At 36.0% G+C, this 27,301-nt stretch overlaps 1 protein-coding gene across 3 annotated transcripts in view; it reads left to right on the top strand.

Annotated features, from left to right (window-relative positions):
• HECW2 (HECT, C2 and WW domain containing E3 ubiquitin protein ligase 2) overlaps nt 1-27,301 on the top strand; it is a 466,207-nt gene that overhangs the window by 303,645 nt on the left and 135,261 nt on the right. For 2 of the 3 annotated variants that reach the window (XM_001369816.4, XM_007494546.3), the window contains 6 exons: nt 6,786-6,886; nt 7,915-9,261; nt 10,737-10,832; nt 20,588-20,738; nt 21,430-21,533; nt 22,073-22,197. In XM_001369816.4, the coding sequence (XP_001369853.1) occupies nt 6,786-6,886; nt 7,915-9,261; nt 10,737-10,832; nt 20,588-20,738; nt 21,430-21,533; nt 22,073-22,197 (1,924 nt within the window). The remainder of the gene's footprint in view (nt 1-6,785; nt 6,887-7,914; nt 9,262-10,736; nt 10,833-20,587; nt 20,739-21,429; nt 21,534-22,072; nt 22,198-27,301) is intronic. The other variant, XM_016433751.2, reaches the window with a different exon arrangement.

The following is a 27,301-nucleotide window of genomic DNA, read 5'->3' as shown; positions in this document are numbered from 1 at the left end:
TGAGATGAGGGGCTTCCTAGAAGGATAGTGCTTTAGGAGGTCAAGGAAAGGAGGAATCAACCTAACCACTCACCCAGGTCTCTCAGGGAAGATGCCTTACCTAACCATACTACAAAGCTTTTCCCAGTAACCTTACCAGTAAGCTTCAAATGCCAAACCGCTACGAGGAGCTCCCAACCTCATCAAGCCGGGAGAGCCCAATGTCGCTAAGGAAGCCCAGCGTGTCCGAGAGAGAGAGGGAGGGGGGAGGGGGGAGAAAGAGGATGTGACGCAAAATATATAGACAGTTCTTTACATCACTTCCTGCATCTCACATGTACTAATGGTAGCTTAAACTTGGCTTAGGGTAGCCCAGGGGGTCTACCAGTTGTTTCTGATTTGTCACTTGCTAGCACATATTGGTCATAGGACATTCTCCTCACAGTTAATCCTTAAGTGGGGTGTATACATTCCTGGTTGCTAGAATTCTAAAGAATAAGTAGGGTGAAGTAAAACTAAAATTCACACATACCCATTGAACTACCAAATTTTTTTTTTACTGAATTAGAAAAAAACATAACAAAGTTCCTTTGGAAGAACAAATGATCAAGGATATCCAGGGAAATCATGAAAAACAATGTGAAGGAAGGAGGCCTTGCGGTCCCAGATCTCAAACTATACTACAAAACAGTGGTCATCAAAACAATTTGGTTTACACCCTACACCAAGATAAACTCAGAATGGGTGAATGACATGAACATGAAGAAGGAAACTATAAGTAAATTAGCTGAACAGAGAATAGTACACATGTCAGATCCTTGGGAAAGGAAAGACATTAAAACCAAGCAAGAGCTAGAAAAAATCACAAAATGTAAAATAAATAATTTTGATTACATCAAATTAAAAAGTTTTTGTACAAACAAAACCAATGTGACCAAAATTAAAAGGGAAGCAACAAATTGGGAAATAATCTTCATAACAAAAACCTCTGACAAAGGTCTAATTACTCAAATTTACAAAGAACTAAATCAATTGTACAAAAGAATCAAGCCATTCTCCAATTGATAAATGGGCAAGGGACATGAATAGGCAATTTTCAGTCAAAGAAATCAAAACTATTAATAAGTACCTGAAAAAGTGTTCTAAATCTCTGATAATCCGAGAGATGCAAATCAAAACAACTGAGTTATCACCTCACACCTAGCAGACTGGCTAACATGACAGCAAAGGAAAGTAATGAATGCTAGAGGGGATGTGGCAAAGTCCAGACATTGATATATTGCTGGTGGAGTTGTGAATTGATACAATTATTCTGGAGGGCAATTTGGAACTATGCCCAAAGGGCAGTAGAAGACTGTCTGCCTTTTGATCCAGCCATAGCACTGCTGGGTTTGTACCCCAAATAGATAATAAGGAAAAAAACTTGTACAAGAATATTCATAGAAAACTTGAAAATGAGAGGATGCCCTTCAATTGGAGAATGGCTGAACAAATTGTGGTATCTGTTGGTGATGAAATACTATTGTGCTCAAAGGAATAATAAACTGGAGGAATTCCATGGGAACTGGAATGACCTCCAGGAATTGATGCAGAGCAAAAGGAGTAGAACCAGGAGAACATTATACACAGAGACTGACACACTGTGGCACAATAGAATGTAATGGACTTCTCCAATAGCGGAAATGCAGTGATCCTGAACATCTTGGAAGGATCTACAAGAAAGAATCCACATTCAGAGGAAAAACTGTGTGAGTGGAAACAAAGAAGAAAAATAACTTCTTGATTACATGAGTCGAGGGTATATGATTGGGGATGTAGACTCTAAATGATCATCCTAGTAAAAACACCAACAACATGGAAATAGGTTTTGATCAAGGACACATGTAATACCCAGTGGAATTGTGCATCAGCTATGGGAAGGGTAGGGGAAGGAAGGGAGGGAAAGAACATGATTCTTGTAACCAAGGAATAATGTTCTAAATTGACTAAATAAATAGCTTACAATGAAAAGAAAGAAAGAAATATTTATTTTAAGGAGTAGGGGATGACCTCATCTTCTCAGTCAATATGGAATAATGCTCAGTCATAAAATTGTGTCCCAACAATACTGCTTTTTGACCCAACAATACTACTATTAAGTTTATTTCTTAGGGTGATCAGGGTGAAAGGGAAAGAACCTATTTGTTCAAAAATATTTATAGCAGCGGTCTTTGTGGTGGCAAAGAACTGGAAACTGAAGGGATGCTCATCATTTGGGGAATGACTGAAAAGTTGGGATGTATGATTCTGATGGAGCACTTCTGTGCTAAAAGAAACAACAAACAGGTTAATCTTATAAGTCATGAAAAAACCTACAATAAGTCATGTAGAGTGAAACAAGCAGAACCATGAGAAAATTATATCAAGCAATGGAAATATTATTTGAAGAATGACTTGTGTAGGTTTACCTTCAACAAAAGAACTGATAAATAAAAATAAGTAATATATAATTTTATATATACAAAAATCATTTTGTCAAATGATGCCTCCTTTAATGGGGAGGGGAAGAAGGGAGTTTATTGGTTATTTTAATGTAACAAATAAATTAATTTAAAAAATCAGAAGTGATGTCATCTGTTGAGGAGAAGGTAGAAATGGGTGACTTGAAGTCAGAAATGCAATTTTGGAATAACCTTGCCAGAGAATGTGATAAGAGAATCCATTAGGAAAGAATGAAAGGATTGTTGGACATTTGTAAGAACAAATAATATTCATTTGTAGTGGATCCACTTAGTATATTTGTGTGACTTTCTCAGATGCAATCAGTAGTGTGGGAGTAAGAAAAAAGAATTATTTGGTATTATCATTAGGGTTGAGGTTTGGCAGTCCCTCAGCACCCCTAGAACAAGGCATCTAGGAAAACAAGAGTAGGGGGTAGAAAATCTCTCTACAATAAAAATAAATAAATCTAGAAGATAATGAATAAGAAAAGAGGATGAAGAGAAAGATTATGTCTTATTAAAGTCTGGAAAATGCAGTACAGTTAAATTTATACTTGTTATAAACAAATAATTATTACTTAGTTTAAAATCTTATATAGCATTTATAGAACATAAAATTGTTGGCTAAACTTGAATCCTAGATGAGAAATACATGATCCAGCATTTAAAAATACTTACAGCAATTTAAATACACTTTTTTAGCAATATGAAATAACAAAGATGGTAAGCGCCTCAGAGGCTATCTCATCCAAACCATACATGGAAAAAGAATCTCTAGGGGGCAGATGGGTAGCTCAGTGGATTGAGAGTCAGGCCTAGAGATAGGAGGTCCTAGGTTCAAATCTGGCCTTACCCACTTCCTAGCTGTGTGACCCTGGGCAAGTCACTTAACCCCCATTGCCTAGCCCTTACCACTCTTCTGCCTTGGAACCAATACAAAGTATTGACTCCAAGACGGAAGGTAAGGGTTTAAAAAAAAAATTAAAAAATACAAGGGTAAAAGACAGTAGTAGTTGAACTGGTTAACTATGATACTGACATGGTGAAAGGAAGAATATAATGCCAGAGGAGGTTTGATAGGCTGTAAGTATGGGGAAATGTAAAGGAATCAAGGTCATAAGGATGACAAAACACAAATTTTATGAGGATTTAGTTAAAGAGGGAAATAAAAATGGAAAATTATGATCACTTTGGAAATTTCAGTGTTTAAAATAAAGAGCAGTTCCTTTACAATGAGTGATAACAGGATACAGGGAATGTGACTAGCTATAATCGAACAAAATTATATAGATCATAAGAGATCTATAGATCTATAGATCTACATAGAGATCTATAGATCATCATCAGTGAACTGGGAAATTGAGTTGTTGAAGAGGAAATCAATTTTTGTACAGAAGTCCCATTTTATTGTAGGAGCATTGAGCTGAACTTGTGAGGGACCACAGAAGCCATCTAGACCAATCCCCTTGTTTTACAGCTAAGGTAACTGAGGACAAGGAAGATTGTGACTTTCCCACATAAGTAGTGGGGTTTGAACCCAAGTCTAACTCCATACCCAGCGTTCTTTCCACTGTGATTTTGGAGAAGACACAAGAGTTTTGAGAAAAGAGAGGATGACTGGGAAGCTAATAGATGACTACACTAAGTTCTAAAAAGACAGAATAGATATGGAATAACTTTAAAAGAGATGTTACTGAGTGATGGTACTGGAAGTGGCAATCAGGAATAACCCCCCTCCCTCTGATTCAGCGTTCAAGGATCTTAAGAAGGAGGAGCATAAACAAAGAAACAATTGGTATGGAAAATCTGAAGCTCAGTATTTCTTTTCCATATCCATACAGCAAGCTGAGAAAAGTTCCCTCATTTCTTCTCATTTTTTTGACTGATACATTGCTTCTACTACATGTTGCCTTTGGCTAATCACTCCATTGCCTGGGCTATATATTATCCCCCTTCATAGTTTTCTTGGGTTTGGTAAAACTATGGGTATGCCAACTCTAATAGAGTTTGCTTCTCAAACTTTTGATTTATATATTGAAATCTCTAGCTATGACAGATATTTTTTTTTGTCTAGATTGTCATAAATCCTAAATGAATGAAGTTTTACCATATGGGGTACCCTATCAAATACATAGATTTTCCAAACAGAGAAATATATTTTGTTTCTTTGAACAACATGATTCAGGCTGCTACCTCATTTTTCTCCAGAGCTCTCCTTTTTCAGTGTTTTGAATTCTTCCAATTATGTCAAAGAGAAACTCAAATGCCAGATTGTTTTATAACACCTCTCATTGAAACCAGATAATCTCCCTTTTAACAAAAAAGAATGTTTTTCAACCATCTCGGGTAATGGAAGAGTTTGGGTGGAGGATGATGGAAGAGAGTGTCTACAGTATGAAATTAAAACTATAAATCATGAATCTATAAACGTAGCTGAAAACCTCTCTAGAGGTTTTTCTTTGTTTAATGGAAAATCTATTCATTCTGAGTCTCCCTGTTAACAGTAAAAGCTTCTTCTCTGGTTCTAAGATGGCATAACTATGACCTCTTGTGAAAAGGGTGGTTCTGGAGTCAAGAAGACCTGGGTTCAGATTTGGCCTCTGTCAATTATTAGCTGTGTAGCCCAGAGAAAATCACTTAATCTTTGACTCAATTTCTTCATCTGTAAAGTGAGGGTAGTAATAACACCTACTTCCTAGGGTTGTTGTGAAGCTCAAATGAGATAATATTTGTAAAGCTATTTGCCAACCTTAAGTTGTTAAATAAATGCTATTATTATTTACGTTTTGTAGCCAAGCCCAATATGAGCAATATATGTCATCATGAAATAGCTAGGAAAGTTCTCCACCACCCCTACACAGACAATAAGTGCCCAGAATTCCCTATTGTATCACTCCTCCTCACCTTTGCCTCCCTTTCCAACTCTGTATACTATAATCAATAACCTAGTCCCAAATCCCTCTTTCTCTATATATTTGAGGTTCAGCTTTCTCATTTGCAAAATAAAATAAATAAGCACTGTAGTACTTAATGTGTTTTATAAGAAACAAATGAGATGGCATGTAAAGTGTTGTATAAATGTACATTTGGAATATTATTAACTAACGTTCTTGTAGGACAAAGGATTTTTAGGAACAGTTCCAAATGACATTAGTTTTAGGTAAACGATTTAATGCAGTTCATATGCTGTTTAACTTTGTTCATTATTTTTTTCTTCAGCTCAATCCATTAGAGGGCAGTATGAGAGCAGAAATAGTTATGTTTTGGAAACACCTGAGTTGATTAAGCCTTTTTTTTTTTAACTTAAGAATAAGGTATTTACTTACCTTTACCAAAGGCCTTTTATGAATATATTGATTTGGGGGTACTGAAGAATCATAGAAATGGAAGATAAGTTCAATATTGAGTTAAATTCAATATTGAGTTATTTTACAGAGGATGAATCAAAGCTGTCGAAGCCTTCCTAAACTATCTTTAGGTTCACCGCTTTGTATTTATTAATGTTATATTTATTTTGTGCATATATACAGGGTGTCCCAAAAGTCCTTGTGCAGTTTTAGGCTTTAAAATTAAAGCTAACAATAACTATTAAAGTTCAAAACTACACTAAGACTTTTGGAACACGATCTATACTTATCTTCCCCATTAGAATTTAAACTCCCTGAGACAAGGGATTTTTTTTTCCACAAGATATAATTGTATTCCTAATGCCTACCACAGTACCTACCACTTAGTAGATGTTTAATAGATGCTTAGTTGGTAGGTTCATTGCTTGATTAAGAAAATAATTTTCCTGTGGTTCCCGAACTGGTTCAATGATCTTTCCATTCTGCCACCCAGACTATGCAACATGGGATATAATAATTTTTAGCTTTGTTCTTATAAAATATGTGGAGTATTATTCGCATGTTATTATCTAGTAACATTCTCATTTTATATGACACTAAAAAAACTAGATCCCTTACAATTTTGCAGCTAGTAACTTCCAAAAGACCCTACCAAATACTAATAGCAATAGGGAAATGATTTGTTATCTTTCTAAAGAAATACTGTATTCTTGATGTTTTGTATTTTCTATTTTTATGAACAATTTCACTTGTCCACAGCATGATTTCTTTTTGTCTTTCAACTTGAGACCCAGTGTTAACTCATAAAAAAATTTATAGTACTGTAGTCATACATACCAGTTTTTGAAACTTTGATTTCTGAATAAAGGTACCTGAAAGCCACAGGGAAACTTGGGCTAAATCTTATAGAATTTGAGATACGGTTCATATAAGGAGATGAAATGATCCTGAAAAAAAGTGATTTGTTTCTTTTTTGCAGTGATCAAATGCTCAGCTACAACCTTGGCAGAAGGCTCCCAGCTGACCATGTGAGTGGGTATCTCCAATTCAAAGTTGAGATTACATCTTCTATTCATGAAGGTGAGGTATCTGTGTGAGTAAATGGCTATTAGAGGAAACACATTGAATTTCTTTCAAGTATCCTTTTGTATTTGTGCAGTTCCATCAAAGAAAAGGAGCTGTCAGAAGAAATTAACTATTGACATTACCAAGGCACATGTTAAAGTCCATTTCACAAAAGCATCTGGGTCATGCCTGTCTTCTGAAATCAGGATATAGTTTTGCAGTATTTTCCAAATATCAAATATCAGCTGTAATAGCAAACTGACCTGACATGTACTGAATGAGTTTAGAATATAGAAAACTTTTCTAACTCATTAATGGTGAGGAAAGTCCGTAATGGGGATAGTCATATGTTTCCCTCAACATATATGGCTAATGTACATGGTAATAAAAATAAAATTTTAATCCTCTATTAGTCAAGACTTAATGTATAAACCTTCTTGAAAGTTCTATGTCTTCCCTCTGCCATGGTCACCCTAAAATTTTAAATTTCATTGCTATGTACAATGCCTTCATTTTTCCTGGACTCCCATATGCAAAAGGGCTGCTTTGAGAGTAATTTCTTCTGTTGTCTTCCTTTTGTACTACAGCTCAAACTATGAAGTTTTATACATTGTATTCAGTAAGGCACAAAGACTGAATGACCCAAGATGTCATTATGCTTTTTAAGAGAAACAGACACACACACACACACACACACACACACACACACACACACACAGATATATATATAGAGAGAGAGAGAGAGAGACAGAGACAGAGACACAGAGAGAGAGAGACAGAGACAGAGACACAGAAACACAGAGAGACACAGAGAGACAGACAGACAGAGAGAGAAACAGAGAGCTAGAGAATTAAGGGGAAAACATGCTGGTTGTGAGAATTTATGAAAATCATTGGGAACAGAATTTGTACGAGTGGAGATAAACCTTTCCTCCTTCATTGTCTCTAATTAAATTGAAAGCAATAAATGTTACTTGAGTTCTGTTGACATACAGCAAACTAATTCGATATATTTACTTTCCAAATGTTGTGTTTCTATTTAGATGCTTCACCAGAAGCAGTTGGCACCATCCTTGGAGTGAATTCTGTGAATGGAGATCTGGGAAGTCCCTCTGATGATGAGGACATGCCAGGAGGACATCATGACTCCCCTCCAGTTTGTTCTAATGGTCCAGTTTCTGAGGAAAGTGCTCCAGATGGCACTCCCAAGCATTCCTTTAGGACTAGCTCCACTATGGAAATAGATCCAGAGGATATAACCTCTAGTTCTTCCAGGACCTCCCCTCCCAGAGGACGGCAGGATTCATTGAATGATTATCTAGATGCCATTGAACACAATGGTCATTCCAGGCCTGGGACATCTGCCTGTGCTGAGAGGTCCCTTGGAGCTTCTCCCAAACTAAGAAGTAGTTTCCCCACTGATACTAGACTCAATGCCATGCTTCATATTGACTCTGATGAAGAGGATCATGAGTTTCAGCAAGATCTGGGTTATCCTTCCTCCTTGGAAGAGGAAGGAGGATTGGTAATGTTTAGTAGTGCTTCAAGAACTGATGAAGGGAATTCAGTGATGAGTCAAGCAAAGCCAGACACCAATCCTAGAGAAGTAGAGGAAGACCCAGCAGTTGAAGCTGTTTCCTTTGAGAATAAACAGGAGGAAGAACTTCCAGAGATTCCTGACAGTTCCTCAGTTTTAGATGCAGCTGCAGAAGAAGGAGAAAATGGCCAAGAACCTCAGCCAAGTGCAGAGCAGGGCAGTGGCGAATTATGCGACTCTCACGAGGGTGACCAGCTCACCAGTGATGTAGACCCAGGGAATTCTGATGCACCAGGAGAAAGCAGAAGGGCCATCAGTGAGACCGAGTCTATTGACCAAGGGTCTGAACCTTCCCAAGTATCATCTGAAACAGAGCCTAGCGATCCTGCCCGGACTGAGAGTGTCAGTGAGGCCAGCACCAGGCCTGAGGGAGAGAGTGATGTGGAAGGGGCTGATAGTTCCTGCAATGAGAGTGTTACCACACAGCTATCTTCAGTGGATACCCGGTGCTCTTCTTTGGAGAGTGCCCGATTTCCTGAAACCCCAGCCTTTTCATCTCAGGAAGAAGAAGAAGGAGCCTGTGCTGCAGATCCTGCCAACAGTGGTCCTGCTTCAGGGTCACAGGATTCTGTATGCACCCCTGGGTCTCTGCCTGTGGTAAGGGTACCCAGTGGTCAGGAGGAAGGGCAGGGGACAGAAATGCCTGCTCTGCCTGATGGAGAGGAGATGGGGGAGATCTGGCAGAGGAGGAATAGTCTTCAGGCTACTGCAGAGAGCTCACATGAAGATGACACTGGGGATACCCAAGAAGCTTGTGAGGGGGCCACTGCTCAGGCTGAAGGAGCTACTGGAGGTAACATAGTGGGTAAATCCAGAGGGAAATAATATTTAAATGGCATTTCCAGAACTACTGAGTAATTAATTAAGTTTTCAACTGAAGGTGTATCCATTTCATAGAAAATCCTTTCTTCTTGTTTATTTTTTACAAATGGCTTGCTTCTTATTACCTATCTTAAAAGACCAATGATTGTTTCAAGGAATTATTACAATAGCATGGAATTTCAATATGGTACTTCAAGTTAGTGATATTGTGGTGAAAAAGGTCCACCATCTTCACTTTCCCTCTCTTTTCCCACGCACCTTATTAAATAATCTCAAGTTGCCTTTGACACAAGCAATTTATCATCCCATAACAAGTCAATGATAAACTTCTCTGAATTGAACTGGTGCAGTCTCTTGTCAGATTCACACACAAAAATCATTCCACTTGATGGGACTATAAGGAGGTTGTGGTCCATTATTATAGCCTTTAATAGCCCAGGGTTATCTCTATACTATATTGAGGCTTTAAAAGTATACAATGGCTATATCTAGTAAAACTTCCTCCTGTCAAAGGAAATTCTGAAGTCATACATGACAGACCTCAGCTAGGTACTATAATGTGCAATGGCTTTAATTAGGAAGAAGAAAGCATATTATGGGAAGGGGGGAAGGAAATTATCTGAAACAAACAGCCTGGTCACAATAGCGTTGTAATTAGTCCTCAGAGCCTTTCAAGAATCATGAAGTTATATCTTTGTCAAAATATAACCCTGGAAATGAAAGACTAAGCATGTGCTTTGCATAAAATATTTCTCTGTTTCTTGCCACCTGCAGCACAAGAAATGTCAGCCAGATTGCTGAGCATGATTACACTTGAAGAATAAATAATACTAGTATGTTGGCCAAGAGGCAATTTAAGACCTCAGTTTGCAAATAAAATTTTGGCTTTCTGAAAGTGAACATGCTGTATAGGAGACTAGTTATGTGTCTGTGTATATATATATATATATATATATATATATATGTGTGTGTGTGTGTATATATATATGCCAAAGTAGATTAGGGCATTTCTAAATGTTTTATTATTAACACATTAACAAAGTCAAAGGAGAACATCACCAGATGTTTAAATCACAAAGAACTTCTCATCATAACCCCCCCCCCCTTTTTTTTTCTAGAAAAATTTAACATTGCAGTTGATTTGATTCCTCCCTAAATTGTTCACCTCATTCCTTTTTTCCATTTCTATTCTTCCTATGTTAGGAATTGTGATTTTAATGTTTCTAAAGTTTTGGGATAGAAAACTGTATTGGGAGGTCATGCATGTGCATGTCTGTGCAGTCATGTCTACTTTATAAGCATGCAGATTGGTTCAGATGTTTACCCATGTCTCCACCGAGGAGATTAATCTAGAGGGAGGAAAAACTTTTCCGGTACATTTTACAGGGTATTTAAGCCCCGACAGGAAAAGATAATACCCAGATAACTTTTTACCTTTAATCCTAGGTGCTCAAGCCAACGGCCACCAGCCATTGCGATCGCTACCTTCAGTGCGTCAGGATGTTAGCCGATACCAGAGGGTGGACGAGGCTCTGCCACCAAGTGAGGACCTGTTAACTAAAGGGCTCACCTTTTAATCAAAGGGTTCAAGGTAGAAGCAGCTGCAAGGATAAAAGGATAGTACCTGTACATGTGACCTAAGACACCAATGCAAGTGTCTTCAGGGGAAAGAATCAGGGTACTTACTCTTGAAATAGAGATTAGGGCTCCTCTTTACCACTAGAATGACTTGAGAAGTGAAGCTTTTCTTGCAATTTGAGTGCCAAGAAAATATTAATGTAGTAATGCTGAAATGAACAGATACAGGCAGTCTGGACATTTGGAAGATAATGGAGATCAGTTCTTTTTCTTGGATGCTTAATGCCCAAATGAAGTTTGTTAGCCTCTAAATGATGTTATGTAATTTTTCCTAGGGATGTGTAGACTTAGTCCAGAATTAAATCTGTCACTTGTTCTGGGTCACAGTAATGAACTTTGATAGGTAGTAACTAAAATTAGAGCTTTGAAATGTGATTTTTTGTTATTGTTGTTTCTCATTCTGGAGACGAATAAAAATACTTGGAGTGTAAGGGAAAGATGGCTGAGAAATATGGATGCTAGGAAATGGTTACACAAACTGCATTCAGCAGTGCATAAATGAAGCCCATGGCTAACCATAATCCAGATATGATTTAAATACTATTAAAAATCCTGGTGTCCCTTAGGGAAATGGGCTTATGTAAGGGCAGAACATTATCATGGAATATTTAGAAAGGAATTTTAAAAGTATCACCAGCAAAGTTCTAGTTTGGTAAACATTGCATCTTAATAAATACAGTGAACAACCCCTTAATCCTCATTATTTTTCCTACTGATGATTCACCCTCTCTACTTATCCTGCTTCCCATGTGTTTTTGGCAGGAGGGTGATGATCTCAAATCTCTGCTATTTAAAAACAAAAAAAGGCAAAAATAGATTAAAATGTAAAAAAAAAAAAGGAGAAAGGATATCAGGCTAGCACCATACCATGTGACACATATTTAAACAGACACTTGGATAGATGCTGTGTGTGTACTGTCTAGACAAAGGGAGAACAGTGCCATATGAATTCTATCAAGGCTTGAAAAAAATGACTATGCTTGCATTTGAAGTAGTGAACAGAGTTTGTATGTTATCATGACTTTAGGTTATTTATTATTCAGAGTGATGGAAATTTCCTTGATATCAACTTTGAAGTGCATTATATTCTTTTAAAATAGCTTTTTTCTCTTCTTCCTTTTCTTTTCCTTACTTCTCCTTTTTCTTTCTTCTCCAGTTCCTTCTCTCTGCTCTCTTCTCATCTGTTCTCTCTTGTTGCCTTTCTTCTCCACAAAATAGTAGATTAATATCTTAAACTGTTGTCCTTATTGGCATTATTTTTTACATTGAGAAAGAAAGAAAATATTCTTGAATGATTTATATATATATATATATATATATATATATATATATATATATCTTCAGGGCAAGATGAATTAGAAGATCAGAAAGCAACCTTTTTTAGCCATTTTGTTTTTAGGAGTACATGGATTTATAAGTAGGATTAATAAGTAATCCTAGTTATAATCTAGACAGAATAAAAATAGGGTGAAGTGGATAGAGTATTAGACCTAGAGTTAAAAAGACCTGAGTTCAAATTCTACCTCAGGCAATTATGACCTTATAACCCTGAATAGCTTCTAAGACCCTAAATAAGCGGGCAAGGTACATTCATTCTATCTGTCTCAGTATTCTCATTTATGAAATGTAAATAATATTGCCTGTCTCTCAGAGTTATTATGAAGATCAAGACAAATATTTGTAAAGTGCTTTTTTAAAACTTAAAGCATTATGTAAAATGAGCTACTATAATTATTATTAAGATAACTGTAGATAAGATATCTTCTTAGTCACATATGACATCTATTATTTTTATCTTTGTAGTTTTTAAAACACTCTCCTACAAAACTATAAAGTCTATATTATATGTAACATCATAAGACCATAGATTTGAGAGAAGAACTTGGAAATTTAGTCCAGTTCCCTCATTTTAGAAATGAGGAAATTGTGACCTGAAGAGGCAAAAATGACTTGACTTAGGTTATGTTGGTAGTAATTGTTGGAGCTGTGATTCTAAGCTAAGTCAGCTGACTCCAAATACAGTGTTCTTTCCTTTGAAACATACTAGATTGGAAGGATTATATTATACGATTTCTGTAAAGGGTTTCTTTTCTCACAGAATAGCAATTACTTTTATTAGCTTTAATATTTTATTAGCTTTTTTTAAAAAGGGAGAAAATAGCTTATTAGACCTCAAAAGGAAAAATTTTGACTAATACAAATATAGCATTTTAAAAAATCAATATTGTTAAAGCCTAAGCAGCATGTCAATTTAAAAAATCTTGTGCATTTCAGGTCTAGGAAGATCTAGGATAGGGGCATGATTGAGTTAGTTTCCATAAGGTACAACATGCCTAGGATGAGGAACACATTTTAAAATACTTTTTAAAATGTATCTATTTTTAATAATGGTGGCTCAGTAGATAGAATGCTGAGCCTGAAATCTGGAAGGCTTCCTAAGTCCAATTCTGGCCTTAGACACATACTGTGTGACACTAGGCAAGTCTTTTAATCCTGATTACCTCAGTTTCCTCAACTGTAAAATGAACCAGAGAAGGAATGGCAAACCACTCCAGTATCTCTGCCCCAAAACAAAACAACAACAACAACAAAAAAAAACCCAAACAGGTCATAAAAAGTTGGATATGACTGAAAAATGACTGAATAAACACAAATTTTTATAGGTTTGTTGTTGATTATTCACTTTGTGATGTATTCAACTCTCAAAGATTTTTGTGGATAGTCAATTAAAAAAAACATTTATTAAACACTTAGCTGTAGTGCCAGGCACTGCGCTAATTACCAGGAATACAAACACCCAGGAGGTATGATTTTTAAATCAATGCTTTAATCTTGTCTGTAAGCATGCTGTATATTGTAGCCATACTATAACTGATTCCCATTCAACCCTGCCTTCTTTTCACTCATAGCCTTCCCATAGTCCAGTTCTCTACTATCTCTTTCATCACTTGGCTAACCTTGCTCACTCTCTGTTAGATTCTCCCAATGAATTCTCTGCCTTCTCCTAATTGCTCAGTCCCACTAGCAATGACTGATCATTTCTTCAAAGTCCAGCCCTAATGATCTGGGTTGTGTGGTGCCTTACTTCTTTGTGTGCCAGCTTAGGGGAGTCCTGCGAGACTGAGAATGAAGATGTCAGTGATTGCATTGGCCAACATGGAATGTCAGTTTATTAGTATTCTGACCTGAAATTAAAAGTCAGAGAACTAGGCTTTCTGGATGGAGATAAATGAGGCTAGTGTAATTCCCTTACCCCTTATCTAGAAACAGATTGCTAAGACAACTTCTCTTCTTTTTTTATTTAAAAAACACAATCACAACATATAGTAGGGTATCTGAGCACCTATGATTGTAGGACAAATTTTAACTTTACAAACATTTATTAAGGCACAAATATGTTCAAAGTTCCACAACATGGATCTTGAGGTCTTTGCCACCAGAATCTATTCCAACCTAAAGTATATTTAATATGAATTGTGAAGCAAAATGTATGGAGATCCACTGCCTCCTGAGTCAAATATTTGTAGACGAGGTCCTGATCACATTACACAGATCAATTCATTCCCTTTATGTTGAAGAAGAATTACTATACTCTAACTCCCTGAGAGAAACCTGTTTCCTAACATAGTGCTTATTAGAAGTTGAGAGTATCCAGATGGGCATTCTTCTGTAAATGCTTGCTCATCACTTTTCTCTTTAGTGGCAGCTAGTTGTTGGCACAGTAAACAGAGTGCTGGAACTAGAGTTAGAAAGATGTGAGTTCAAATCCCTCCTCAGACACTTACTAGTTGTGTGATGTTGTGCAAGTCACAACCTCTGCCTGCCTCAGTTTCCCCAACTGTAAAATGAGATAATAACAGCATTCACTTCAAAAGTTATTTTGAGGATCAAATGAGCGAATGTTTATAAAACATTTGGCACATTGCCTGATAATAGGCACTTAATAAATGGTTATTTCCTTCTTTTCTTCCTTCATTACCTCTGATCATGATCTGAGCTTCTTAATGTCTCAGAAACTCTGTGGGAAGGAAGATCCTGATGCACTATGATGCCATATCCTCCCCACTCTTTGATTTTTTAATTTATATTTATAGGAAAGCTAAAGACTTTCTCATCCCCTTGTCCAAAGTTTACATGCTAATGTATAATTTGATAAGACCCTGGAGAGATCACAATAGATCCTGAAAGATTTTTTAACTCATGCTTCAGAGTTCATTATCTAATTAAACATGCTACTGTGAGCCTCTATTTCATTGTTTTTTCTTTGTTGTTATTAGGTATCTTGCTATGTAAAGCATCTTTTTGTTTCTGCTCTCCTGTCCCCCATGTCAGCTATGATAACTTTGACCCATAGCAGGCTGAGTTGACCTGTCATTTTGGTCTCAAAAATCTTGCCCTATTTCTGAACTTGAATATAGATACTGGTGCTGTTGGACTTATGGGCTACTTCAGTTCAGCAGACATTTATTTATGTCTAACTGCTGTTTGAAAGAAGTCCTAACAGTTCATAGGAATTAAGAAAGCTTCAGGTGTACATTCTATCACCTTTTAGTATTCCACAGTGAAACCTATGGAGGCTGATTCTCTAGATTGAGTGTGATAAGAGTAAATATTGCATTCTCTTTCTGAAGGATGGTGACTAGAAACAGTTCAGGTGCAGAGGATCCACTACAATGTTGTTACAGTGACGAATATTTAGTTTTGGGGGATCACAAAGACAGGGGTAGAAAAATAGGCATGCATTTCCTTCTGGGAACATATTTTAGCTTTGAATGTACTTATCCTGATCTTATTTTAAATAGTTTTAGGTTTCTTAGTTTGGCAATAAGTACTATTGTAGTTCTGGAGATGACTTCTCTTACTTGCAATGTAAATATTCCTTCTCATCTGAGTTAATGGAATTAAAAAGACTTTCAAATCTGGCGCCATTTTGAAAGAATTGATGTGTTAGTTGTGGATGTTATTCACATCTGGAGAATATGCATTTAGTTGACCATGGATTCTGACCCCTGAAAAGGAGTGGATGGGGAGGGGAAGAATGGGATGGGGGTGTGCTTTTCATATTTCTTTTTTGAGGTTAAATTCCACAAGTCTCATTTCAGTTGTGATCAGATACTGTACTGAATCAGGTAGTACTGAATCTTTTTATATGGTGATTTAAGGGAGGGACAGAATAGAAAATCATTCCTGAAATTATTATGATTATTTTGTCACTAAGTCCTAGACTTAGATGTTAAAAACTGGGAAGGACATGAGAAATCAGAATTCTACATCAATTGTTTACTGAGGCTAAAAAAAGTGAAGTGACTTGCCCAAATTTAAAGAGTTGAGTCTAGACTTGAAGTCTTCTGACTTAAATCCAGGCTTTAAATCCAAGGAAGAATTTTTAAAAATTGTTTTACTAATTTCTTGCTTCTAACAAATGCTGACTCTAAACTCAGGCAAGTCACTTAAGTTCCTAAGCAATTCTCTAAAAATTTAAGTTGCAGAAAAAGTACTCACTGACCATGATAGAGAGCATTTTCTCATGAGTCGAATCTATCCATGAAACCTCAGGTCCATACCTTGTTTCTCTGTTATTTATGGTACTTCACAGTCATCTATTCTCCTTCTTTAGCCAAAGAAATTTCCAAGTGCTTATACTTACACATAAGACTTATCTTATTCCCAAATCTGCCTTCAGAATAAGTCTAGGATTAACCCTTTAGGTAATCCCATTCTCTAGCAAAGTATAAAATCTACTATAACAACTAAGATTCCACTAACATTTATATTCCCTTCATAAGGCCCATAGAAATAGGAAACTTAGGTGGGCACCTGTAGTGGACTAGGCCTTACTCACATGGGACCTATAGTAATTTAGGTTCAAAATTAGAACAAAATAAAATTTTGTTAATATATTTATCATATATTTTATATTATATGTTATATAGTAATGTATATTATATATTGATACATACAATAAATTAATATTGATATATGTAAGGGGAAAAGTGGTTATTTTTAAAAGGGTTGGACTGGATTATTTAAGAGTGTGGTTGCCATGAATTTAATTTATTCCAAAGAGATTTATTTACAATTTATTTACAAAATGTACAAAGACTGAAGTAAGAAAATTAGAGAGAGGATGGGTAAGATATCTAGCTTAAGCACTAAGTAATTTACTCATAGCCCTTGGTTCAACCCAGGCAGGGAGAGTTAGTCCTTCGGCCTTGGCAAAGCCGAGCACCTGTGGAAGCCTCTCTCAAGAGGTAAGTCTCTCCTGAGGCTAGTTTTTTTTTTTTTTCCAGAAAATCCAGCAGTAGAGTCAGCTTTTCACTTACCATGTGTCAGTTCAAAGGAAGAGATTTTACCACAGCCTCATCAGGAACAGGGTCTTGGGTCCAGTCAGCAGATTCTCTTCAACCTCCATTCCAAGTAGAATTCCCTTCAGGAAGTTGTAACTCCCTTTTAAAGACACTTTCTCTTGCATTGCTTCCTGTACTTCCCCTCATTCTACGTTTACCAATCATGGTTGAAACCCTGCTTTAGGACTGCCCAGGGACAGTCACTTTAATTCTGATTTGTCACCCAGTATTGCACATGTGGTTCACAGACCTCCCACTTAATCATTAAGTGGGATGTTTACACTTTTGGTGATTAGATCTAAAAATGGGCAGATCTCCATACTCAACTTTTAAATAGAGTATACTTTTGTTGATTAAATCTAAAAATAGACAGGGGTTACAATTTTAATATTCACAATCAGGGGAGAGTTAAGTTTAATCTTCACATATATATTATTGATATATTTAATATTTAATAATAAAATAGTTTATCATTTTCTTTTTTTTAAAACTTGTACCTTCATCTTAGAATCAATAATGTGTGTTGGTTCCAGGGTAGAAGAGAGGCAAGGGCTAGGCAATGGAGTTAAGTGATTTGCCCATGGTCACCTAGGAAGTGTCTGAAATCAGATTTGAACCCAGGACTTCCCATCTCTTGGCCTAGCTCTCTGTCTGCTAAGTCACCAAGCTGCTCCCTCGATAGGTCATTCTATAGGAAGGAATTCAATAGCATTTATTAAGTGCCTACTACATGTCAGGGTACTATGCTAAGTACTTTATAAACATCTCATTTTATCTTTACAGTAAACCTTGGAGGAAGGCACTACTATTACTCCCATTTTATAGATAAGAAAACTGAAGCAGACAAAAGTTAAATGACTTGCCTAAGGTTACATGGCTAGTAAGTGGATAAAGCTAGATTCAATCACAGTAAAAGTATATTAAATTATTTCTTAAGTGTGATGTACCTTGTAAATGTCTGTTGTTAATAGCCCAAATGAGTTAGTTCAACCAGTGGATAATTGTGGAATTCCAAGTTCCAAAAGGACAGATTAATGTATCCTGGCTAACTTTTCAAATCTTGTCAATCACATTTTTTCCTTAATGGCTAAATATCCAGTCCTGAAATGTGGCATAATGAAGAAGTAAATATAAAGACCTTGATTTTCAGATCCTAACTATTTTTAACACCATATGTCTATAAGTTGATTATTAGAAAAACAAATTTCTTAATTTCCAAAGTTTCAGACAACTTTTATATTCAGTGTTTATCAAGATAATTTTAGTAGAGGGTAGGTAAAGAACTCTGAGTTTTGTCAAAATTAGAGAAGCTCTGGTCTATATAATTCTCCCAATCATCTTCCAACTTCCAACTAAAATCAACTTTACCTGCCTTAATAGATACATCTCAGTAATGTGAACACTTTCTTGGATAGTTCATAGTCTTCTGCTCATTCCATCTTCAAAGTGACCATGATCTGCTAATTTTAGGAAACCTCAATGCTAGGTTTGGCAGTGATTATGCTAAGGTTTCATCTTTGGGGAATCTTCCCTGGGAAGATTCAGTTTCCTAGGCTATCTCCTTAGGGATAAATGTTTGAACCAAAAAAAAAAAAGGAAAACACCTTTGTGAATGTGTCTATTTTTTCACTATCCAAAAATGTCAAGTAATAGTAAGATGAGGTAGCATGTTATAGATTCTCTCCTGTATCATCTCTGTAATATTAGTTAAGTCACAATTAAGCCTCATTGGAAATATGGGAGTAATAAATTCTCACAGAATTATGTGTTAGGGATCACATGAGAAAGTATATATGAAAGTAGATGTAAATGATAAAGGATTATATATCCACATATAGCACTGTATTATTATCACTAATAACAGCAAATCTAAAGGGAATTGGAAACATTTCTAATAATTTCTTAATATTTAGCCATTGGTCCTTTATTATTTATTTGTTCCTTGGTGATGCACAGCCTAGCCTGTCTTAATTATTATTGTTTCCCATTAATTTTATTTTGAGATCAACATCATAAACACTTGGTCTGACCATATACACATTATTAAAATGGTGAAATTTGAGGTTTACAAAGGTTAAAGTAGAGTGAGAATCTTTCTAATTTTTTGATTCAAAGTCCAATGTGTAAGGTTATTTTAGCATTTTGTTAATTTTCTCTTTAGAGGGAAAGCCTTCCATTTTAGCTTTGTACCAGTATGCGGTCTGAAGCTAATCTGGAATGGTTCTTATCTGGTAAAAATTAAAATAAAGAGAGTAGATCATCCTATCACTTGGTTTGGTAAAGAATGGCCTGGAAAATTTAGGGAGAAAAAAACAAGTCTCAGGCAAAGTTATAAATATGTCACATGTTGACTTTATTTCATGTGTTTATTTTAGTAAGCAAGTTTTTTTTTTTACATAAGTACTTAGCAGGGGGATATCTATCAGAATATTAATTTTATTTGAGTTGTTAAAGAAAGCATAATTGCTTAGCCAAAAAATTATCTTTTTTTTTTAAGGAAGAGAGAGAGAGAGAGAGAGAGAGAGAGAGAGAGAGAGAGAGAGAGAGAGAGAGAGTATGTGTAGGTAGAGAAATCACCCTTATTCTAGAAAACAGTTGCTGTTAAGATGGTGCAAGAAGACTAGACTTAACTCTGAATGAATATTGGGCAGCAGTGAATATAGACCTTTTGGTTATGAAATTCTATAGTGGTCTGCTTAATGTTTTAGGGAAGTTGTTCATACCTACAATGGCTGGCTTAGTCTTTCCTCAGGACTAGAAAACTTATGGATTTACAGGCTTTTTGAATAAAATAATTGTGAACACAAATAAAGGAGACCAATATTCAATTTATGTACTATTTTTATATACTTATTCCATTTTTAATGTAGACTTTATTATAAACTATAAGTAGTATATAATTGATATCATATTACTTGCCTTCTCAGTGGATGAGGGGTTGGAGGGAGGGAGAGACTTTGAAACCCAAAGTTTTTAAAAAAAGAAAAGAATGTTGTGAATAAATTATATATATGTATATATATATTAATGCTATGTAGGAGATATATCTACATAATATTGAATTTTCTAGTTCTTTATTTTTAAGGAAAGGCACAAATTTGGAGGCATTTTTTAAAAAGGTTGTATCCAGGCTAGGATATATTTAATAAGCTGTCACCAAAAAAAGATTGTGGGATCGCCAAGGGGAAGTGATACAAGAAGGTGTATGATTATAAACATAAAATTACAGTATATAAGTCTTAGGAAACACATGCTGAACGCAGTAAACACAATTATAGTCTTAAGACCTCTTGTTACATTGCCACTCTTTAGATTGGGAGGCACGGATCGACAGTCATGGAAGGATATTCTATGTGGATCATGTAAACAGAACAACAACTTGGCAGAGGCCCACTGCTCCCCCCGCCCCACAAATACTACAGAGATCCAATTCTATTCAACAAATGGAGCAGCTAAACCGTAGGTGAGAATGGCCACTGTGACTGTCCCTCTTTGGGTGATGATAACTGGGGTAGATAGTTCTCTCATTGTCCTTAGACATAGCTATTAAGCCACTGCCATTGCTCTTTTAATTTGATAGACCCCACTTCGGTGTGTGTATGTGTTTAATAGATATTTACAAAGGAATGTAAGTGGCTAAATAATGTTCATTCAGAAAATGGAGGGAAACAGTATTTACTACAATTAAAAAATAAAAAGTTTTGAAGTCTGATAAAACTGTTTTTCCTTTTTTAGTTCAAGTAGTATGTTGTTTTTATTTTCTAATCCATAGAACCTCTATTCTCAATGCAGTTTTCTACAGGTGTGTTTTTGGTTGTTTCTGTATTTCTTTTGTTTTTATTTTTTACTACAGATTTGCAACCAGATAATGCTAAATATAGAGTTAAAGTTTTATTTCAAACACTTAATAATTTCATTTCCTTGGTTAAGTGATACAGTGCTTTCCTAGATAATGTATCAAGAAATTTTCTAAAAAGTAATGCACAAGTAAACCTAATTTGATTAGGAATCTAAAGTCAAAGAACTTTATTAAAAAAAAAAAAGAATGGATGGTTGTATAGACAGTGAATATCTCCTTACTCTCATGAAATAACTTGGCTGGATTTTTGTTTTTTTATGGTCTGCACTATGTAACTCTAGGATTTTGATGGCAGGTATCAAAGTATCCGTAGAACAATGACTAATGAAAGGCCTGAAGAACAAGCTAATGCCATTGATGGAGCTGGAGAGGAGGCAGACTTCCATCAGTCCAATGCAGGTAAGAATCAGCCACTATGTTGAATCTTAACAAGGTGAAGGATCATTGGGGCATAAGCATTTCTTAGAAAGTAGCATTTATTTGTTGGCCAAATAAATCATTATTTTTTAGAGTATGGCAAGGATCACAACAATAACAACAAAAAGGCAAAGTCACAGTAGATGAACTTTTTGAACTTTCTGTTGGGATTATGAAAACTAGTTTGGGAAATAGGTCACATACTCCCAAATAGTTTACTTACCTTTGGCTTTGATCTGGATGTCTGGAAAAGAAAAATTTACTCATTTGAAAAACTTGCTGGCTGCAAAAGATGACACTATTCTATTTTAATATTATCAAGTACAGTTAGGATTTAGTGTGTTAATTTAGATCAAAGTCAAGGCTCTCTGATGGCATAAACATTGCTATTGAAGTTCAAATGCTCTTAAAGAAATGCCAGATATTCTTTGCTTTTTATTTCATACTTTAGATCAAAGAGGTCAGATCTGGTCCAACTAAGTAAGAGGATTCTCTGGAAATGTTTTATTTGTTCCTAATAGATTTTCGACGGGAGAATGTGCTGTCCCACTCTACCTCCAGGTCTAGGCTGACGTTACTGTTACAGTCTCCCCCTGTGAAATTTCTCATAAGCCCAGAGTTCTTCACAGTGCTGCATTCTAACCCTGTGAGTATCCCTTCTTGACATGGGTTCAAATCTGGATTGATGTGATTAATAGGATTAAAAGGCAAATATATGGGGTGGGTTGTTATGTATCTGCATTCAGATGATGTTTTTTTTCTGAGTCTTGCTAAAGTGACTGGACTGAGCTTTGGAAGGAAGGAGATAAACTTTGTATAATATTAAATAAATTCAACAAGACCACCCAATTGTAACTTATAGAAGAAATCCTCAGAGAAAAAATGTCAAGAGTACGTGAAAGCAAGTCAGGTTTGGAAAGGATGTCAGGTGAACATATAACCAAAGATAAAACAATGCGATATTGTGGAAGAAGTCCTGGATCTGTGGTCTGATTGTAAGGTCCAGCTCTCATGCTCATGAGCTAGATGTTCTCAAGCAGGTCATTTCACTTTTTCATTTGAAAAATAAGGGGGTTGAATCAGATTGAGGTTCTTAATCTGATATCCTAGCACCTGTTTTTAAAAATTTGATATATTTTTTTGATAACTATTTCAATATAATTCATTTTCTTTATGTTCCTATGTATTTAATATTTTGCATTTAAAAACATGATTTTGAAAAAATACCCATGGACTTTCCTGTAGGGCTAATGGGGCACATGGCAAAGTGGTTATGCTCCTCTGAAATAGGTGATTTCTTAAACTCCTTCCATCTCTGACTCACCCACAATCCCCTGTTGTCTAAGGTATGGTGTGATGGTTAGAGAGCTGGCCTTGAAACCAAGGAGATCTGGATTAGAGTCCAGCCTCTCACATGTGATGTTTGAGTGGTCCTGCGCAAATCACTCTCTCTCTCTCTCTAGACAATTTTCTAAGACTAAGATGTATGGAAGGTACTGATATGCATAGGGAAAGGGCATTTCCTAACATGAGAGTTTTCTATTCCATTGAAATCCCAAGTCTGGTCATTATCCCTAAGACCTAGAGAGTTTGCCTGGCAAGGAGTTAGCTTTAAATTTCTTCTTTAGGAAGTTAGCTTATTTACTTATCTACCTTATCGCCATGAGTTCTAAAGCACTGTATAAAAATCCCAGTGTTGATAGAGCTTTAGCACTGTACAGCTGACTTGTTTTAGCCTACCTCCCAGCGCCTCCCTAGATTCTCTACCAATAAAATACCAACAGGTATTTTACTACAACCCTTTTCTCTCTTCAAATATTTCTAGATCTTCAAAATCCAAATCTGACTTGCTACCTTCATCCTTGTATTTTTTTTTTTGGTACTGATATCTGGGATAAAATATCTCCTTACTCAAGAATTATTTATTGAATGCTGCTTGCTATCCTATGGCATAGGAATTGAGCCAGGGAATTAAATAGAAGACTAAATTTTTGTTGCTGAGTAATTTATAATTCAAGGGGGCAGTCAGATGATGCAATGGATAGAATGCTGGGCAAGGAGTAAGAAAGACTCATCTCTCTGAGTTCATCTGGCTTCAGATACTTTCTAGCTATGTGACCCTGGACAAGTCATTTAAACCTGTTTGCCTCAGTTTTCTCATCTGTAAAATAAGTTGGAGAAGGAAATGACAAAGCATTCCTGTATCTCTGCCAAGAAAACCCCAAATGGAGTGGCCAAGAGTCAGACATGACTGATTAACAGCAATTTATAATTTAACTGGGGAGATGAGACACATTCCAAGATGATCATGTAATTTCTTCTTTTTGTAGCCCTGTGAACTTCCCTTTCTTTTACAAATCATGTCTCATTCTCCTTTGTATCCTAATAACTTTTTATACTTATTCTTTCCCTCATTCCTTTATAAAATCTCTAAGAGCAGGGTCTTGGTAATATTTATCTTTGTTTCTTCTTGCATTTTCTACTTCTATTAGCACTTATGCTACTAGGCACTTGACTCTGTGACCTCTCATTCTGATGGGCCAGTTTTTCCCATAACCTCAGTTTTAAGGAGGAAACCTAGGCTAACCATGTCTTCATTCCTCTCCAAGCTGCACTGCTGACTCATCAGACTTTCTCTACCATGCCCCCTGTGCCAGTACCTTCATCTGCCCCTGACTTTTTCAGTTCTCTTTTGTGTGTTATCTTTCCCCAATGGAATGTAAATAACTTGTGATCTGGGACTGCCTTTCTTTCAACTTGTCTTTGCATTCTCAGAGCTTAGCATAAGTGCTTAAGAGATGCTTGTTGAGGGACATCTAGGTAACACAGTAGATAGAGGGCTAGGACTGGAATCAGGAGGACTTTGGTTCAAATCTGGCCTCAAACACTTTCTAGGTGTGTAGCTCTGGGTAAATCACTTAACCCAGATTTTCTCACCCTTGTCATTCTTCTGCCTTAGAATGGAAACAAAGAGAGAGAGTAATGGTTTGGAAAATGTTTATTGCATTGATTTGTTGATTTTGTTTACTTCAATATGGGAAACAAAAGCACATATCTGTCATATCAGACTCAGAAGAATCATGAATCAGAAGGATAGAGGGGGGAATAAAGAATGGACTAAGGGTCACGTTTCTTGGAAGAGGTTTTGGGTAAGGAAGTAAAGACAGAGAAGGGGATATGAGGGCAGTTGAAGTAAAAGAATAGGAGAGAAGAGTCAAATATATTTTTACTTATGTGAAAGTGTTCTAAATCACTATTAATTAGAGAAATGCAAATTAAAACAGCTCTGTAATACAACCCCACACCTATCAGATTGACTATTATGATAGAAAAGGAAAATAACAAAAGTTAGAGGGAATGTGGGAAAATTGAGATACTAATACACTATTGGGAGAGTTGTAAACTGATTCAGCCATTCTGGAGAGCAATTTGGATCAATGCCCAAAGGGCTTTAAAACAGTAGTTTCCTGTCTCAAAGAGATAAAAACAAAAATGTTTGTACACACATACTTAAAGTATCTAATAAATATTTTATATTTATATTATATATTATACATAATGATACATGTAAATATACATAAAATTAATATTTAATGAATAAAATATTGGCTAGATGTACACAAACATTTAAAATACCTCTTTTTGTGGTGGCAAAAAATTAGAAAATGAGGAGCTACCCATTTTGAGAATGGCTAAGTTGTAGTATATGATTATAACAGAATATTATTCTGTGAAAAGAAATGAAGAGCAGGGTTTCTGAAAAATTTGGAAAGACATACATGAACTGATGCAGAAAGAAGTAAACAGATCCAGGAGAACATTGTACACAACAACAGCAATGTCATACAATGGAAAACAATGAATGTCTTAGCTATTTTCAGCAATTTAGTGATCCAAAACAATGCCAAAGGACTCATAATAAAAAAAAAGTCATCTGTTTCTAGAGAATGAACTGATTGTTTCTGAATCCAGACCAGAGCATACTTTTTCTCTTTCTTTCTTAGTTTTCGTTTGAGTTTCCTTCAGGGTCTATATCAGATTGATTACTATCTTTCTCAGGGGGGAGCAGAGGAAAGGAGAGAATTTGAAACTCAAAAAAATTTTAAAGCAAATTAAAAAAATGTTTTTACATGCAATGGGGGAAACAAAATATTAGCAAAAAAACAAACAAACAATGGGTAAATTGGAAAAGAGAGGCAGTTTTGTTGGGGAAGATATAGTTTAAAGATAATTTTAGGGTTGTGACTTAAAATCTAGATTTAATTGGTCACTGGGGAAAATCCCAAATAAAATATCCAAGTCAGTCTGGAAATGTATGGTAATTTAATTAATATAGAGGGAAGGAATTTAAGGAGAAGGAGGGAAAAGAATATAGGATGTCTCCTGCCTGGGCTGTGCCAGGGGGAATTTTAAAATCCCCACCTCTAGGTCTCTGAATAAGATTAGAGGCTTCTAAGAGGATAAAGTTGGAAAGTAAAGGAGGAAAAATTCAGCCAGAAACTCATCACAGAACTGGACAATAGCTTGTAGCCACGCTAAGATGTTGAAAGGCCCAGCATGCTGCTATCAGCCAACTCTCCGCTGCCAAAAGGCCCGGAGAGAGGAAGTGAGCCAAATATATAGATCTTTCACCCTTGTGCACCCTCCTCTAAATGCCCATTTTTTTAGTTCTCATCTTCTTTGATTAGATTATATCTTTAGTTACTTAACACTTCTTTGTTAAGTTCACCTTTTGTTAGTTACTTGACCTTTTTGTGATTAATTTAACCTTTATAGTTACTTAACATCTTTTTGTATTAAGATACTTGACCTTTTTGTGATTAATTTATTAAGATATAAAAATAGTCTTAGCTTAAAGTTGTAGCTTCACTATAAGGTGAGAGCTAAGTATCTTCATTGTTCAATCAGGAGTTTACAACTTTATCTTCCCATAAAGGAAGATCTAAGTGGGGTGGAGTAATTTAAAGTTTACAGTAGTCCTATATGTTTGAACTAAGTTACAAGCACACTAGAACTGTATTAGGCCTGCCTTGAATGATGAGCATACCTGTAGAACATGCTCACCCAGGGAGATTTAAAGAAATCACACCCATGAGGATGAAGTCAAAGTGGAGCACAGGGCTTTTTAAAGGTGAAAGACCCAATGGTATTCAAGCCACATAACTTCCCTTGACTCTTACAGATGCTAGAATGATCTGGAATCTTTGACCTACATTTAGCAGGTGGTAAGGACAAAGTGATGCATAGGAGGGTCCAAATCCTAAGTTAGTGGTGTGAACAGTAAAGCTTTCAGGAGCCATGGCAGCAAGGAGACACTTAGAATCAAGAGAGGGTCGGGACTTGTTATTGTAAATCAAATTTTGGTGATGAGATAAAGTGATTCCTTGATGAGGGAATATGCGATATTTTTTGCAGGAAGGAGGCAAATGGATTTCTCAAGTGGTGACATATTGGTTTTGCCATTTTGATGAAATATTCTATTTGTGAGGAGAGATTTAACTCATTATAGAACATAATAGAGAAGAATAATTCTCTTACAGTAAGATGAAGCTACAAGATAAGAACTAATCCATACATAAAAGCCCTGGGTGCTGTCATTAGTCAGTAGTTTTTCAGTCATGTCTGACTCTTTCTGATACTATTTGGAGTTTTATTGGAAAATATACTAGAATGTTTTGCCATATCCTCCAGCTCATTTTTTAGATGAGGAAACTGAGGTAAACATGTTAAGTGACTTGCCTAGGTTCACA

The sequence above is a fragment of the Monodelphis domestica genome, chromosome 4 (genome assembly GCF_027887165.1).
Source record: "Monodelphis domestica isolate mMonDom1 chromosome 4, mMonDom1.pri, whole genome shotgun sequence".
In the NCBI taxonomy this organism is placed as follows: Eukaryota; Metazoa; Chordata; class Mammalia; order Didelphimorphia; family Didelphidae; genus Monodelphis; species Monodelphis domestica.
This window is presented reverse-complemented; position numbering and strand designations above follow the sequence as displayed.